This window comes from Pelmatolapia mariae, linkage group LG8 (genome assembly GCF_036321145.2).
Source record: "Pelmatolapia mariae isolate MD_Pm_ZW linkage group LG8, Pm_UMD_F_2, whole genome shotgun sequence".
NCBI lineage: Eukaryota > Metazoa > Chordata > Actinopteri > Cichliformes > Cichlidae > Pelmatolapia > Pelmatolapia mariae.
In genome coordinates this window covers 19624967-19638295 of record NC_086234.1, presented here as the reverse complement: position 1 = coordinate 19638295, position 13329 = coordinate 19624967, and the positions used below count along the sequence as shown (strand labels likewise).

General features: G+C 39.2%; 2 protein-coding genes across 5 annotated transcripts; one reads left to right on the top strand and one right to left on the bottom strand.

Annotated features, from left to right (window-relative positions):
• Window positions 1-439: 439 nt before the first annotated feature.
• On the bottom strand, window positions 440-4400 carry lyrm1 (LYR motif containing 1). Of its 3 annotated transcripts, none has more exons than XM_063481436.1 (5): window positions 4300-4400; window positions 2664-2835; window positions 2491-2551; window positions 1885-1916; window positions 440-1804 (listed from the first exon to the last, which is right to left on the bottom strand). In XM_063481436.1, the coding sequence occupies exons 2-5, from the start codon at window positions 2820-2822 to the stop codon at window positions 1691-1693; spliced, it is 366 nt and encodes a 121-aa protein (XP_063337506.1). In that variant the 5' UTR covers window positions 2823-2835; window positions 4300-4400; the 3' UTR covers window positions 440-1690. The 3 variants fall into 3 exon arrangements, with proteins under 3 accessions (XP_063337506.1, XP_063337505.1, XP_063337507.1); XM_063481435.1 differs by having other exon boundaries at window positions 2664-2858; window positions 4300-4399; XM_063481437.1 differs by lacking the exon at window positions 4300-4400 and adding an exon at window positions 3193-3785 and having other exon boundaries at window positions 2664-2858.
• Window positions 4401-4530: 130 nt separating this feature from the next.
• dcun1d3 (defective in cullin neddylation 1 domain containing 3) lies at window positions 4531-13160 on the top strand. Of its 2 annotated transcripts, XM_063481433.1 has the most exons (5): window positions 4531-5076; window positions 6125-6187; window positions 7078-7128; window positions 7238-7784; window positions 11025-13160. In XM_063481433.1, the coding sequence occupies exons 4-5, from the start codon at window positions 7348-7350 to the stop codon at window positions 11566-11568; spliced, it is 981 nt and encodes a 326-aa protein (XP_063337503.1). In that variant the 5' UTR covers window positions 4531-5076; window positions 6125-6187; window positions 7078-7128; window positions 7238-7347; the 3' UTR covers window positions 11569-13160. The 2 variants fall into 2 exon arrangements, with proteins under 2 accessions (XP_063337503.1, XP_063337504.1); XM_063481434.1 differs by lacking the exon at window positions 6125-6187.
• Window positions 13161-13329: the final 169 nt, after the last annotated feature.

Here is a 13329-nt window from a genome sequence, read left to right as displayed (position 1 = left end):
TCTTCTGTCTATCAAAACATCTTGAAGGTGAATGTCTGGTCATCTGTTTGTTACCTCAAGCTGAAGGGCATCTGGGTTCTGCAGCAGGACAATGATACAAAACACGCCATCAAGTCCACCTCTGAATGGCTGAAGAAAAACAAAATGAAGCCTTTGGCGTGGCCTAGTCAAAGTCCTGACCTGAATCCGATTGAGATGCTGTGGCATGACCTTAAAAAGGCGGTTCATGCTCGAAAACCCTCCAGTGTGGCTGAATTACAACAATTCTGCAAAGATGAATGGGCCAAAGTTCCTCCACAGCGCTGTAAAAGACTCATTGCCAGTTTTTACAAATACCTGATTGCAGCGGTTGCTGCTAAGGGGGGCCCAACCGGTTATTAGGTTTAGGGGACAATCACTTTTTCACACAGGGCCATGTAGGTATGGATTTTTTTTCCTTTTAATAATAAACAACTTCATTTACAAACTGCATTTTGTATTTACATGATGATCTACGTGTGACAAGCATACAAAAAATAGGAAATCAGGAAGGAGGCAAACACTTTTTCACACCACCATAACACCGAAATATTTTCCCTTTTAAAGATGAACAAGCTTCCTCTTGTTGATAAAACATTGATTGTTTGCTGTAAAGTTAATTGGCTTTCTTGGATTATTAATTCAAATCACAATTTCATCACCATTTATTGTGCATTTAGTGTATTTTATAAACTGCACATGGGTCACTATGCATAATACTTGCTGTCCGTGAATGAGAGGTGTTCAGTGATCAGAGCAAGTAAACTTTTAAAGAGAGCAGAATATTTGTGATCATTTTACAGCGAGAGCGAATGCTCTTTAGTCTGTGCTGAAAAATGACTCAGTATTCAGTCAACAATAACATGAGTCATATTAGACATGGATCACTGACCCCACCTGCAGGTCATTGCCACTATAATCAATATGTGAGTTATCCCCAAATGGAATTGAAAGCGATGCACGCCCCGAGCTGTTCGTTCTCTGTGTCATTATTATGGGGGGACTGAGGTAAATAAAAAATATCAAAGCAAACTGCTCTCATAGCATTCTGGGTTTTTTACGAGATTTGAGATACAGCTGCACAGACTGGGTCAGAGGAAACCATACTGAACCACAACAAAGCTCTAAAATTATAGAGAAATAGAGAACGATGTATAAATTGTGCCTGTACTGCCACAAGGAAACAGAGATAGGGAATAAAATGCTTGTGAAAGTACAATCTGACAAGTGCTTTAATCACCTTTTGTTTAATTTTTCATTAACTAAATTAAAAAAATATATGGTCCTAACAAAACTGATTATTAGAGAATATTTAGTGAATTTCATGATTTCTGACAGTGAGTTTAAAAGAGTCTGGAAATCCTCCACATTGAGACAATTTTATTAATCAAATGAACTTAACAATAAATAAAATATACAAACTTGTATGATATTAGAAAGTGGTACAGTGGGAGTTTTCCTGAGCTGAAAGGAATCGAAAGCTCTTCACCTACAGTTACAACTCATGATTGCGTTTTGAAAAAGGAAAAGAAAATACAATGAAAAGTGGCTTTATCCTGAATGACGTGCGTTCCTGCATCATTGAGTGCTTGCAGCATCTCGACTGCAACAGCACTCTAGTTTTCTCTCCCTGGTAACTTGAACTCTTGACGAAGATCGGGGATGTCGAGCATCAGGTCTCATCATGTGACTGTAAGTAAATTGGTTTGGCCTGTTTCCTCAGGCGCTGCTGTGCTCGCAGCTTCCTGCCCTTTTGAGTTGCCAGTCCCATGGGCGGTAGGTACGTCTGCAACACACAGAGTATGCAAATAAAATTCCCCCAAAACAACATAACCCATTATGGTCTAATAAAGGGTAATTACTTACAGCTCTTGGATATGGGTTTCTGTAATGAAGACCTTTAAAAAAAATATTAAAAAATAACAACGTTACATCAAACTATAAACAAATTATAAAATAAAAGCCAAGAAAAATCAGTGTTTGGGTAAGTATGTAAGAGCACAACATAGCACTTTTCTCATCCTGTTACCGCAGGCTTGTATTTTTATTTTTTCTCTGCAGTTTCAACCATGATTATTTTTATCCAAATCATTCAGGTCATCAGGTCAGCTTTGCTGCTTACTCACGCTTGACATGCTGAAAACCTTTCAACTGACAAAGAATCAGTGTGCGATGTGTAAGAGTTGCATAAGCAGGGCACTGGATTATTGTTAACCTTTTCAGAATGTTTGTGCATGTCAGATGTTTCAGTACATTCAGTCAACAACACCATTCTACATGCTTTCAGGCTGAAGACAACAAGCATAAAAACATCCCAAAAATCACTGATACAACTGAATAAGAAAGGTTACATACTATCAATATATTTCCCTGAGAAACATGAAAATCAAAAAATGGTGTTGCTACTATTGTGGCCTCTTGACATGCTCACTACATAAAAAACAACAACTTGCTGCTTTTCTCCATTCTTACCGATTTCTATCCTTGCTTCACATTCCTCTATACACTTTTTTATTGATTCTTGTTCTGTGAGCTGAAAAACAAAACAACACACAAAAACAAAAAAGCAGAAGTCTTAAAGATGCTATAAAGCCATTTTCTCCTTTAAAAAAAATACATATTAGTGAGCAGAGTGTCGTTCACACCTTTTGGTTCTGTCTGAACAGAGTGCGGGCCTCCTGCAGTATGTACTTCCTCTCTGTCTCTGTGTCACTCAGAACACCACTCTGTGCTTGCCAGGTTCGGGCAATGCGAAAAACACGCATGTACAGCGACAGCACAGTGGTACGGGTGGAGGCAGTCATCGGGGCTCAGAATCTGAGGAAAAAAACAAAAGATACCTGCAAAATAAAGTTTTTACTGCATTATCTGTTTAATTAAGACATGAAGTGCGTTATAATGAGAAACATAACAATAATGTGCATGCTAAGCAAGCAATTGGTAAATGAATATATGAACATCTTTCCAGTACTGTGCAAAAGTCTTGAGTTTAATCTAATAAAAATGTCAAAGATAACACAGCATCTTTGCATTAACAAGGTGATTCCCGAAAAGCGATTAGCTGAAAACTTGGCATAGCTCTGCATGGTGTCCAATGTGTCCTTAAAAAAGGAAACTAAATTGGTGTAGGATGAAAATATCCCTTACAAACTATCTAGAGTAGGTGAACAGTACCTGAATTTCACGTCCTTAAGAAATAGGAAAAAAAATCCAGGAAAGACCAGACAGAGGACCTGAGAGATGCATCCGGTCGATCAGAACTGTTCACTGAAGCCACATTAGAAATGGTCTCAAGAAGCCTGGGGTATGCCAAATTACACATATTTTGCACAACTCTGTTGCTTGTGAAGCTCGCACACAAGAATTTCACTCACATGTACTGTACCAGTGTACCTGCACATGTGATGTGACAATAAAAGTGATTTGATTTGATTTGAAGAACTGGACTGAAAAATCAGTGGCAACAGAGCTTAATGGAGAGGATCCAAATTTGCAAATTCATTTACAAATCATTGTTACTCTATGTACAAAGGAGGCCAGTAGAGAACAATAACAGTCAGTGTCTACAGTTCTCTGTGAACTGCCATGGATTGGCCTCCAGAGCATGGACCTCAACATGACTGAAACAGTGTGGGAGAACAGAAAATAAAAAACAAAACAAATCAAAAAAGAGATTTGAATGTCGTTCAAGACGCCTGGAGAACTATTCCTGGAGACTACTTAATAAAATGGCAAGAAAGCTGACTAAGAGACTTCAGGATGTTGTTGTGTTGAAGAATAAAGGTGGTCATATCAAATATTGACCTTCAAGGCCTGCAAAACTCGGTTTAGCCTTATATACTGTATTTCTATTATATAAATTATTTCCAATTTTCCTTGCAAAATATAAAGAAACGACTTTTGCACAGTACTGCAGTTTTAGATTTTTTAATTATAGTTAAATATAATAGCCCTATTCAACGCTAGATGCCACTAAAATCAACATTGAGTTATTAAACAAACTGTTATATGACTGACGGAGAGGTATTAACTGTATGTTCTAGTATGCGCGGAGACTGAATGACGTTGTATATTAAATAAAACCATTCTCGTTATTTGTACTCGCTGATGTTTTAGCATCAATTGCAAACTTGAAGCTAGCACTTATTGTGACTGACCAAAACGTACAAAGACAGGGACATTAAATTAATGGCAACGTTACTGCCTGTCACATTAACAACTTGAATTCGAATTGTCGCGAATCATACTTTAATTAACGCCACAAACGAAGAATTGACATACCGCCTGAGTCTGAAGAAGAGGATAATTTACCAGCCGCTTGCTAGGACAGTCGCTTAATGATGACGCTTACCCATGGCTTATCGGGAAGAAGCTAAATAATAAACACAAACATAAAAGAGTTCACATACTTTTAGTCAAAGTTGTATTTGTTTCACTTGTTAGTGGATAAAAAGTAGAAATAAGGCAGAAATTAATATAAACACCTCTACAGTTCAATGTGTGATTGTAATTAATTTACAGTGGGGTTTTTGAGTCATTTTTCATTTTGGATATTACTGTGATCTACAAAACATCCACTTTGTCCTTGTCATATGAATACTTCCATCAATTGGTTAAAATAAAAGGATATATGTTAGCGTCGCAGACGCGAGGATCAGCTGTTGGGTGCTTGTAGGCAGGGAGGAAGTGATGCAGGAAAATGTCCATAATGTAGCTCCACTCAATGACTAAAAGGGGGAAGCACAAAGAAATTGGGTGCTTTAGTCCGAGCTGGCGTTTTAACTCACACCTAACAGCGAACACAACTGAAGATGGACTCTAAAGCTAGTTGCTAGCTTGTTACTTATTTATTTTCTAAGCGTGGAACAGAATTCAACATTGATGTGGAAGTTTTTTTTTTTGTGATCAGCTGCTAGCTAGTTAGCTAGCAATCTGAGTTAACGCGACGAGTTTGCTTCAGTTCGTATTTTTTGGCTAACTTGTTTAACTACTTAATTTCTTCAGCCATTCACAAAGTGATGTACATCCACACTCGACCGAATGTGGTTTCCCCTAAAGGTAAGTTTTTTACGGTGATAATTTTGTTATTTCTTGATGTCTTAATCGAAAAATACCTAGCATAGCCGAGAGCTAACTTTTAGTTAATCGAGCTGATGCTAGCTAGCTATGACGACGTCGCCAGGGCCGGGCAGTTGGGATGGAGCTGTTAAATGGCCCGGTGCGGTGATCTAATGTGGCTCAATAGCAGCTTAACAACGACTGCCATCTGAATTTGTGTGTAATAGTTAAAAGTCCGAGGTGCGGGTGATTATTTAATGCCGGTTTACACTATATTTTTGAGTGTTGTACTTATGTTGTTATGCTCACCCTCCCAACAAACGTTAACTTGATTGAAATAATATTATTGTAGATGTTAGTAAAGGGCAGCTGAGGATATATCGATATAACAGTGTTGCATATGTAACACAGTCGTATTCCAGTTCACCTCGGGACGAGCTAATAATCTGGTTAAACTACTGGCTGTATAGGTCACTAGGCTGCTTAGTGTTTACTAACTCCCGTGCCAGCTTATTGCGGATTATATTTGGCCAAATAAACAAAATTTAATAAATAGAAATTCAGACGGCCATCTGAGCTTTGTTAGGTGAACTTGGCCACAGAAGACCTGAGAGAGATTTGCCCCTACATGCCCCATGTATTGATCAGGACTGGCTTTTTGCCCTGATGTTGAATACATGCATTAAATATGAAGACAAGGGTCGTATCTCTGTTAGGCCAGTGATCACTGCAAAAAGTAGAAGTTGGTTTGAGAAGTTTCCTGAAGTTGTGGCTTTTACATCACAAACTGGAATATTGCGGCCCTTTTGAGATGTAGTTCTTTAAAACTAGCGGTGTCAAAGCTCAGCTTTTCACAGTTCACAGTATGCAACATAGCTAACTTCTTTGCAGTTATAAACGAGTAAATGAAAAATCCTGAAATAAGGCAAACTCTTTGCAAGTCCTCAAATTACATATTCATAGCATGTTGACCAAAATAGACCTGCAGGTTTGGAAATGATGAGCTATCACTTTCTGCTTATGATGACAAGATAATATGTCTTTTCAGCATTGTGGATGGCAAGGTCACAATGATGGAGCTCAGTAGAAAGACAATGCCATCTGAAGGATTGTAAGTCAGCTATTTTATTAGTTATCAGACACATGATCACCTCATGTTTTTCCGTCAGCAGACTGATTAATTTCATTAACATGCATTCATCAAAGAAACATTTTTAAAGTTAAATGGGTAGGTAGAGAAAGCAGTTTACAAAGCAAGCTTTAGTTTGATTAATGTAAACTCCAGTTTAGTTGCAACTTGGTCAGTATCTCATAATCTTGTATGCCTTTTGTGTTTTTGCCACATTTTACTTGTTAGTCCTTTAGAAAACCTAGAAAGTCCTTTATGCTAACTTGCAAGATGCAAAATATTAGTATAAAAAATCCTAACTATATAGAGCCAGTGTAATTAGCATATGTTGCTGTAAAATCCTAAAAAAGACATGGATAACCATAGTAGCCCTGTATTCTTGGTCCATGTTTGGTGTTTTCAGTGTTTTTATTTTTCATCTGCTTTCATTATTGCTAGTAGAGAATGAAGAAGCAATATGGTGCAATAATCTATTGCTTAGTATAAAACGAGGTAAAACTTCCTCTGTTCAAAGAGAACACCCCCCCTCTCCACACACACACACACACACACACACACACACCGTTTATGTGAACACAGCACAGAGGATGACCTATAAATGCAGTTATTTGTATCACAATATTTATACAACTGTATTCCTATTTTAATTACCTATAACTAACTCTATGGTAATACCAAGAAAAGCTCCTACAGCCGTCATATAAGAGTTATATAGGTCTTCTGACTTAACACATAACCCACCGGTAGGCTTCTGTGGTTAAGGGTGATACTCCTCTTGTACTACTTTTGACACGGTTTCTATGGTAACCTGAACAATGTTTAAGCATTGTATTCATGCCTATAGATTATTTTTGTTTTGCTTTGTTTTTCAGGGTTTTTAAATCTTCCCATTGAAGACTTGGATCGTGGTAGATTTAGCAGAGGTAGCTTGACAGTTTCTGTGTTTCTCTGTACTAATATCCACTTTTTAACTTTTTTGTTGAGAGTTGCTGGGTGTAACTTTTTATTCTTAATAAATGTTTTTCTCTTCAGGCTTGAGGGTATGTTGAGACGTCTTGTGAGGCCAGAGAAGAGGCGTCTAGGTGGTTCAGACGGGGACTGAAGGCGAGGAGGAAAGACAGACGAGGGACCGGGAGGAAGACATGGGCCAGTGTGTCACCAAGTGTAAGAATCCGACATCCTCGCTCGGCAGCAAGAGTGGAGACAAGGAAAGCGGAGGAAAGTCCCACAAGAAAGGTGGCAGCGCTGGTGGTGTCGGGAGCCACAAAGAGGATCCTGGCACCCAGTGTAGCAAAGCCACCAATGAGCTGTCGAATGGCACCAAACCTTTAGAGGTCACAGTGGAGACGCCCATCATCACTGCAGGGGACACACGCAAGGATGAGCTTCTGGATGGAGATGGGCTGTCGGTCAAGCGCATTGAGGAGCTGTTCTGCTGTTACAAAGATGAACAGGAAGATGCCATCTTGGAAGAGGGCATGGAGAGGTTTTGTAATGACCTGTGCGTGGACCCGGCTGAGTTTCGTGTCCTGGTTCTTGCCTGGAAGTTTCAAGCAGCAACCATGTGCAAGTTTACAAGGTAAGGTGGAGTTTTGGAGAACAGGGCGTGTCGTCATTATCCATGTTTGTTAATCAGGATAAACTAGCATGACCACTGCACAGTTATTACTTCTGTGTGAATATAATGATACTAATAAGTATCTATCTTTGTCCGATGTGACCACAGCACATAGCTATTGCTCTTATTTGTTTGTCTGACAGGTGTTAGACGATGAAAATGCTCATTAAAACAAGATTGCCCAAGTCCACATTTTTAAAAAGTCAGATTCATTTGTCACAGCTCATTCCTGTTAGTTAGTCTCACCATGATTCACATCTTTCTTCATTGTAAGTCAAGCAAATAAAGGTCAAAAAGGGGGAAAAAAGAAAAAGAAATTCCTTTTAAAATCTCAAATGAAATTTCCCAAGAAATGTTCCTTCATGAAACCAGTCCTTTTCTTCTCTGTAGCGCATTGTCAGAAACATGTGATTAAGTTAGGCGGGATCCATCTGGAATGAGGACAATCGCTGTATTATTGGTTATCTATAATATACAGCCTGATTACTGTGGGATTTGTTTACAGTAACACATTTAGTCTGTGTGATTAATACTTCCAAACTTGTTATCCATTTAAAAAACATTAAAAGTGTTCTCAGCCAGCCAGCAGTTTCCATCACTGCAGCAGGGTACAGTACAGTGTTGGCTGCTGGCTACTTCTAGTTGTAGCAGCAACTACGTCATCGTCGGCTGCTGTCAATATAATATAATCTCATCATGTGGATATATAGAGTGGGTTGAGCTTTAGAGGGAATGATAAGGGAATGTGATAAAGTTTTTTTCTTTTCTTAAAGTAGTATCTTAGAAGTTGTCATTGATTAGATCAGACTTTGAAGCTGATGTTTCTCCAGTGTTCTTTCTTTTCATGGATTTTTCTGTTTGTTCTTGGTGAATAGATATGCCCTTCAGATAGCTCAGGACCTGCAGTATCTTCTCCTGAATTGTTTCTTCTTGGTTTGATTCAGTGATTGCCAGTGAGCCACAGAGGCAGTTTTTTTTCTTTCTTTCTTTAAAAGTTGTACCATTGTAAACTCCCAATAGCAGTGGCACAGAGCGCTGGCAACCTTCCCTCTCCTTGCCATGTTTACATTCAAAACAATGTAGGGATTGGTGGAATAACCACTCACAGCCTGGGCAAACGTTTAAACCCTCCTAACACAGATTTGCAAACAGCATGCGTGAGGCAGTTGTTATAGAAAAGATCACTTTGCTTCTTGAGTAGGTAGCTTTTTATAGATACACTACTGCATTAGTGCTGTTGGTGCTATGCTTGATAGGAGATTAGATTTAGAGTCAAGAGTTAAAGGTGAAAACACAGATTATTTTTCTATTTCATGTAACTCTTCTCCTTAATTTAAAGCGGCCCATTTGTTCTCTTTTTTCTGTCTCGAAAGTTGACAAGTTCCTTGTGTATTCTGACAAATCTCCATTCTCCGTATGGCTCCTGCAACTACTGTGAGCCATGAAAGCAAAAAGGCGTGAGGGCGAACCAAATTGTTGCAGGCAAACACATTGTGCATCACTAAGCTGTCCACTGAGCTTGGAGATTCGTTATGCCGACGTCCAGTCATCGGCATGAGTGATGAGAAAGCTTGCTGCCACCCGCTGCTATTAGCTCACCATTTGGCAGTCGCCTTTAATGACAATATGATGATATCAAAACACAGATGATTGCTCGTCCCTAATGCTGGCTAATAAAAGAGACAGTCCAAGTCTCCTGACACAGATTTCCACGTCTGTACTGTGTAACACTATTTGCTGGAGTTGCACGTTCTCCCTGTGCCTGTGTAGGTTTCCTCCCACAGACCCACACACACATTAGGTTAATTGGTGATTATAAAATAGCGGTGGATGTGCAGTATAAGATAAATCGGTGTATAGATGACTGGTTGAATGTGACTTGTGGTTTAAAGCACTTCAAGTGGTTAGTAAGACTAAAGCGCAATCTAAATGTGTGCCATCAAGCTGCTGCCAGACTAGTAAGTAGACTGACTCATCTCCAGGAAGCTGCATGTCATAAAGACAAACTGATGAACAGTCTTCACATGACCTACGATCAGGCTCGGTGTTCTTAAGGCTGGTGTGGTAACCATTAAAGAATTAAATCTGGGGGATGATAAACATCTGGGTTAATAAAAATGGGAAGATAAAATGAATAGTTCTGATCAAACTTGGTTACTTTTTATGCATTTTCCTTGGGGAAGTCAATAGGTTCTTAACTGCATGTGCTTATGTGTTGAGATTTCAATACTGTTCCCCTATTTAAGCTATTTAAATAACATGTTTTTAGGCAAAGATTGTCACATGCTGTTAACCACTATATTTTGCACCCCTAATACCTAGCATATGTCCCTATTAACCCTTTTACATATATAAAAACAGCTTAGAAATAGTATAATGTCAAAGAATACAGAATTACAGCTATAACAACATATGACAGAGTAGAATTTTACATACTTGATTAATAACGATCTCCTTATCGTAACTAAATGTGACAGACTAAGTCCCGTCTTCTCTCACTAAATCTCAATTTGACTTTCTTCCTCACCAAGTCGGCTCTTTAAAGGTGACGATCAGTTATTCCTGTTATGCACTCACTCTCAAAAGTATAAGACTCAAGCTGGTCCTCACAGACGCAGTCATACAACCACTCGCCGAGGGGACACACGGGAAGTAGATCGTCTGCAGTTGAATAGAGCTGCCTATTGGCATGGTTGTTAGTCCGTCCAGATTTTGAACTCAGCACTTTTCTATTGAGAGTCTTTGGACAGTACCAGACTCTGGTACCCAACATTTTTCTTTGTGATCTGATGCTTACTGAAGCTCTTTATATTACATTTGAGTTTTAAAAAAGCCTGCACTGTTGTAGGGGTCAAAGAAGGTATATCTGCCTGGGTCAGTGCTCTCAGCATGAAGTGACTGTAATATTATTCAAAGCTGCAATGAAAGAATTAAGTTTTCTATAAATTTGATAATGTGTTCTTAAATAGTACAGGGATTTGTCACTGATGTTTGTAGTGTTAAAGATAAAGCCTGGTGATTGCCTGAGATGTCTTCACAATGTTTTGTTGTACATTTTCTGCAGATTTAGGTCTTAATTCAGTCTGCTTGTGCTCATATGGCTCTATGGAAAAGTACATGGATTTTTTTTCTGGTGCTTATCTTGACTGGAGATTGTGATTGTGATTCTGATGTCCACGCTTCTCGTGTTTGCATCACCAGGAAAGAGTTTGTCGAAGGATGCAAGGCTATCCAAGCAGACAGCCTCGAAGGCATCTGTTCACGGTTCCCCTGCATGCTGCTGGAGGCCCAGGGTGAGGAGAACTTCAAAGACCTGTACCGCTTCACCTTCCAGTTTGGCCTGGACGCCGAGGAGGGGCAGCGCTCGCTGCAGCGCGAAATTGCCATTGCCCTATGGCGGCTGGTTTTCACGCAGGACACACCTCCGATCCTAGAGCGCTGGCTGGACTTCCTTTCAGAGAACCCCTCAGGTATTCGGGGCATCTCAAGGGACACGTGGAACATGTTCCTCAACTTCACCCAGGCGATTGGGCCCGACCTGACCAACTACAGCGAGGACGAGGCTTGGCCCAGCCTCTTTGATACGTTTGTAGAGTGGGAGCTGGAGCGCAGGAAAAAAGAGGAGGAGCAGGCACTAACGGCAAAGGAGGAAGAGGGGAGGTGTACTGAGACAGACTGCTCTCCCACCTCAGATAGACTTGAAACAGAGGGAAGCCGCGGCTCACAGACGTGGGGGGGCCACTGACCAGAAAACAAAAAAATATTTGTAAAGGAGGGAAGGATACAACCTATATGAGTGAACTATACATCTGTGAATTAATGGATGAATATTAGTATTACCATAACAGCTGTTCATTTTGCTCCCCTTTTTCTGTTGGGGTGGGGTTTCTGCTTTTCCAACCCTGTTTTTTGGTTTTTCAAAGGGCTCCAAGAACTGTTGTGTTTTACGCACTTCTATTTAAGTTATTGTTTTATTCTTCTGTCCTCCCATATTTGGGCTTTGTTTGTTTTTAGTAATTGGACATGAAGTCCATTTTAACATACACCTACCTACCATAATCCAGCAAAATTAGCTCTTTTTAAAGCTCTGTTTCAAAGGGCAACACACGAGGTCCCCCCCCCCTACAATTACAGAAAGTGGATTTCGACCTGTTAGTACCACTCATCTTGTACAAGGAAATGGTTATTATTATTATAATAATAATAAAGAGGATGGGAAAATCGGGCAGCCTGTCCACAGATAATTTACTACCACACACAAGATTTACCATAAGGGTAGGAGTCAGTGAAATTGGATTAATATAGTTGCATTGTATGTTTTTTTTTGTTTTGTTTTTGTTTTTGTTTTTGTTTTTTTATCTTGCAGTGCTGTGAAATTTGAATTGGTTCCACTTGAATTGCCTTCACAACTGTCTGCCTGCAATTACTCAACTAATAGTAATGGATTACAGTTCTGTAACAAGGGCATTTCATTTAAAAAAAAAAAAAAAAAAATGATACAAACTTAATTTATCAAAGTTTCAATATTAGTTTTAAATCCAAGTTGCTTTCCATGGTAACAGATACAACTTCTCATCTGTGTTGAGTGTTTTTTTTTTTTTTGTTTTTGTTTTTTTGAGTGCTTACAGTGCAGTGATCAGCTTAGCTTGTGTAAGCTGCTGCTGTACTCCGTTTTGACCTCTACCATTTTGTTGTCCACCTATTTTCAAGAAGCAGAAAATGTCATATACAACACAATGATGTTGCCTTTTTTTTTCCAATATAAGGAAACCTGTATCTCAACAAATCTGTTAAAGCAAGGTCTTGGTCATTTCTGGTCAGAAGATGCCTAAACCTGCGTTATATTCAGGATCATTACACTGGGCGCGACATGAAGCTTTATTGTATATTGTTTACTTTTGGGAGTTTGAAGCTTCACATTCTTGAACTGCTAAACAAAATAAAAATAGAATATGTGCACACTTCACAAATAAAGTTGATTGCTGCTGGTGATGGTTGTAATAAATTGCACAAAAACCTATGGCATGCTAAGATGCTATACTTGGGAACGCTTTGCAGAGAGATTGATGTCAACCACATCGAAACCCTCTTCAAAAATGTTAATTAATTTTACCTATAGCTTAGAGGTTTCTCTTTTTTTGCCATGAGTGAGTGTTAATTAGACTGGTTAATCAAGAGTCTCCGATGGAGGTTCAGTGTAAGAGGGTGACCATAACCTGATTTGTCTGGTTTACAGCTACAATGGTTTTATTTTAACTCCCCCACCCCTCCTCTTCCCTTTTCCTTTTTTATATAAAATGTATTGATTTATAATAAATAAAAACAGTGTTGAATTTTTGACCTTGAAAATGTGTCTCATTTCTCTTCAGTGATTTTACTTTTATGTAGATTTCTGCTGTGTTGCTCTGTTGGTGTCATAGGCAGTGCTTTAATACCATTTCAGTCAGATGGAGTGTGGTTGGGCAGTAGGAGGCTTTGTGGAGGCTTGTCGAAGCAGGAGGTAGAG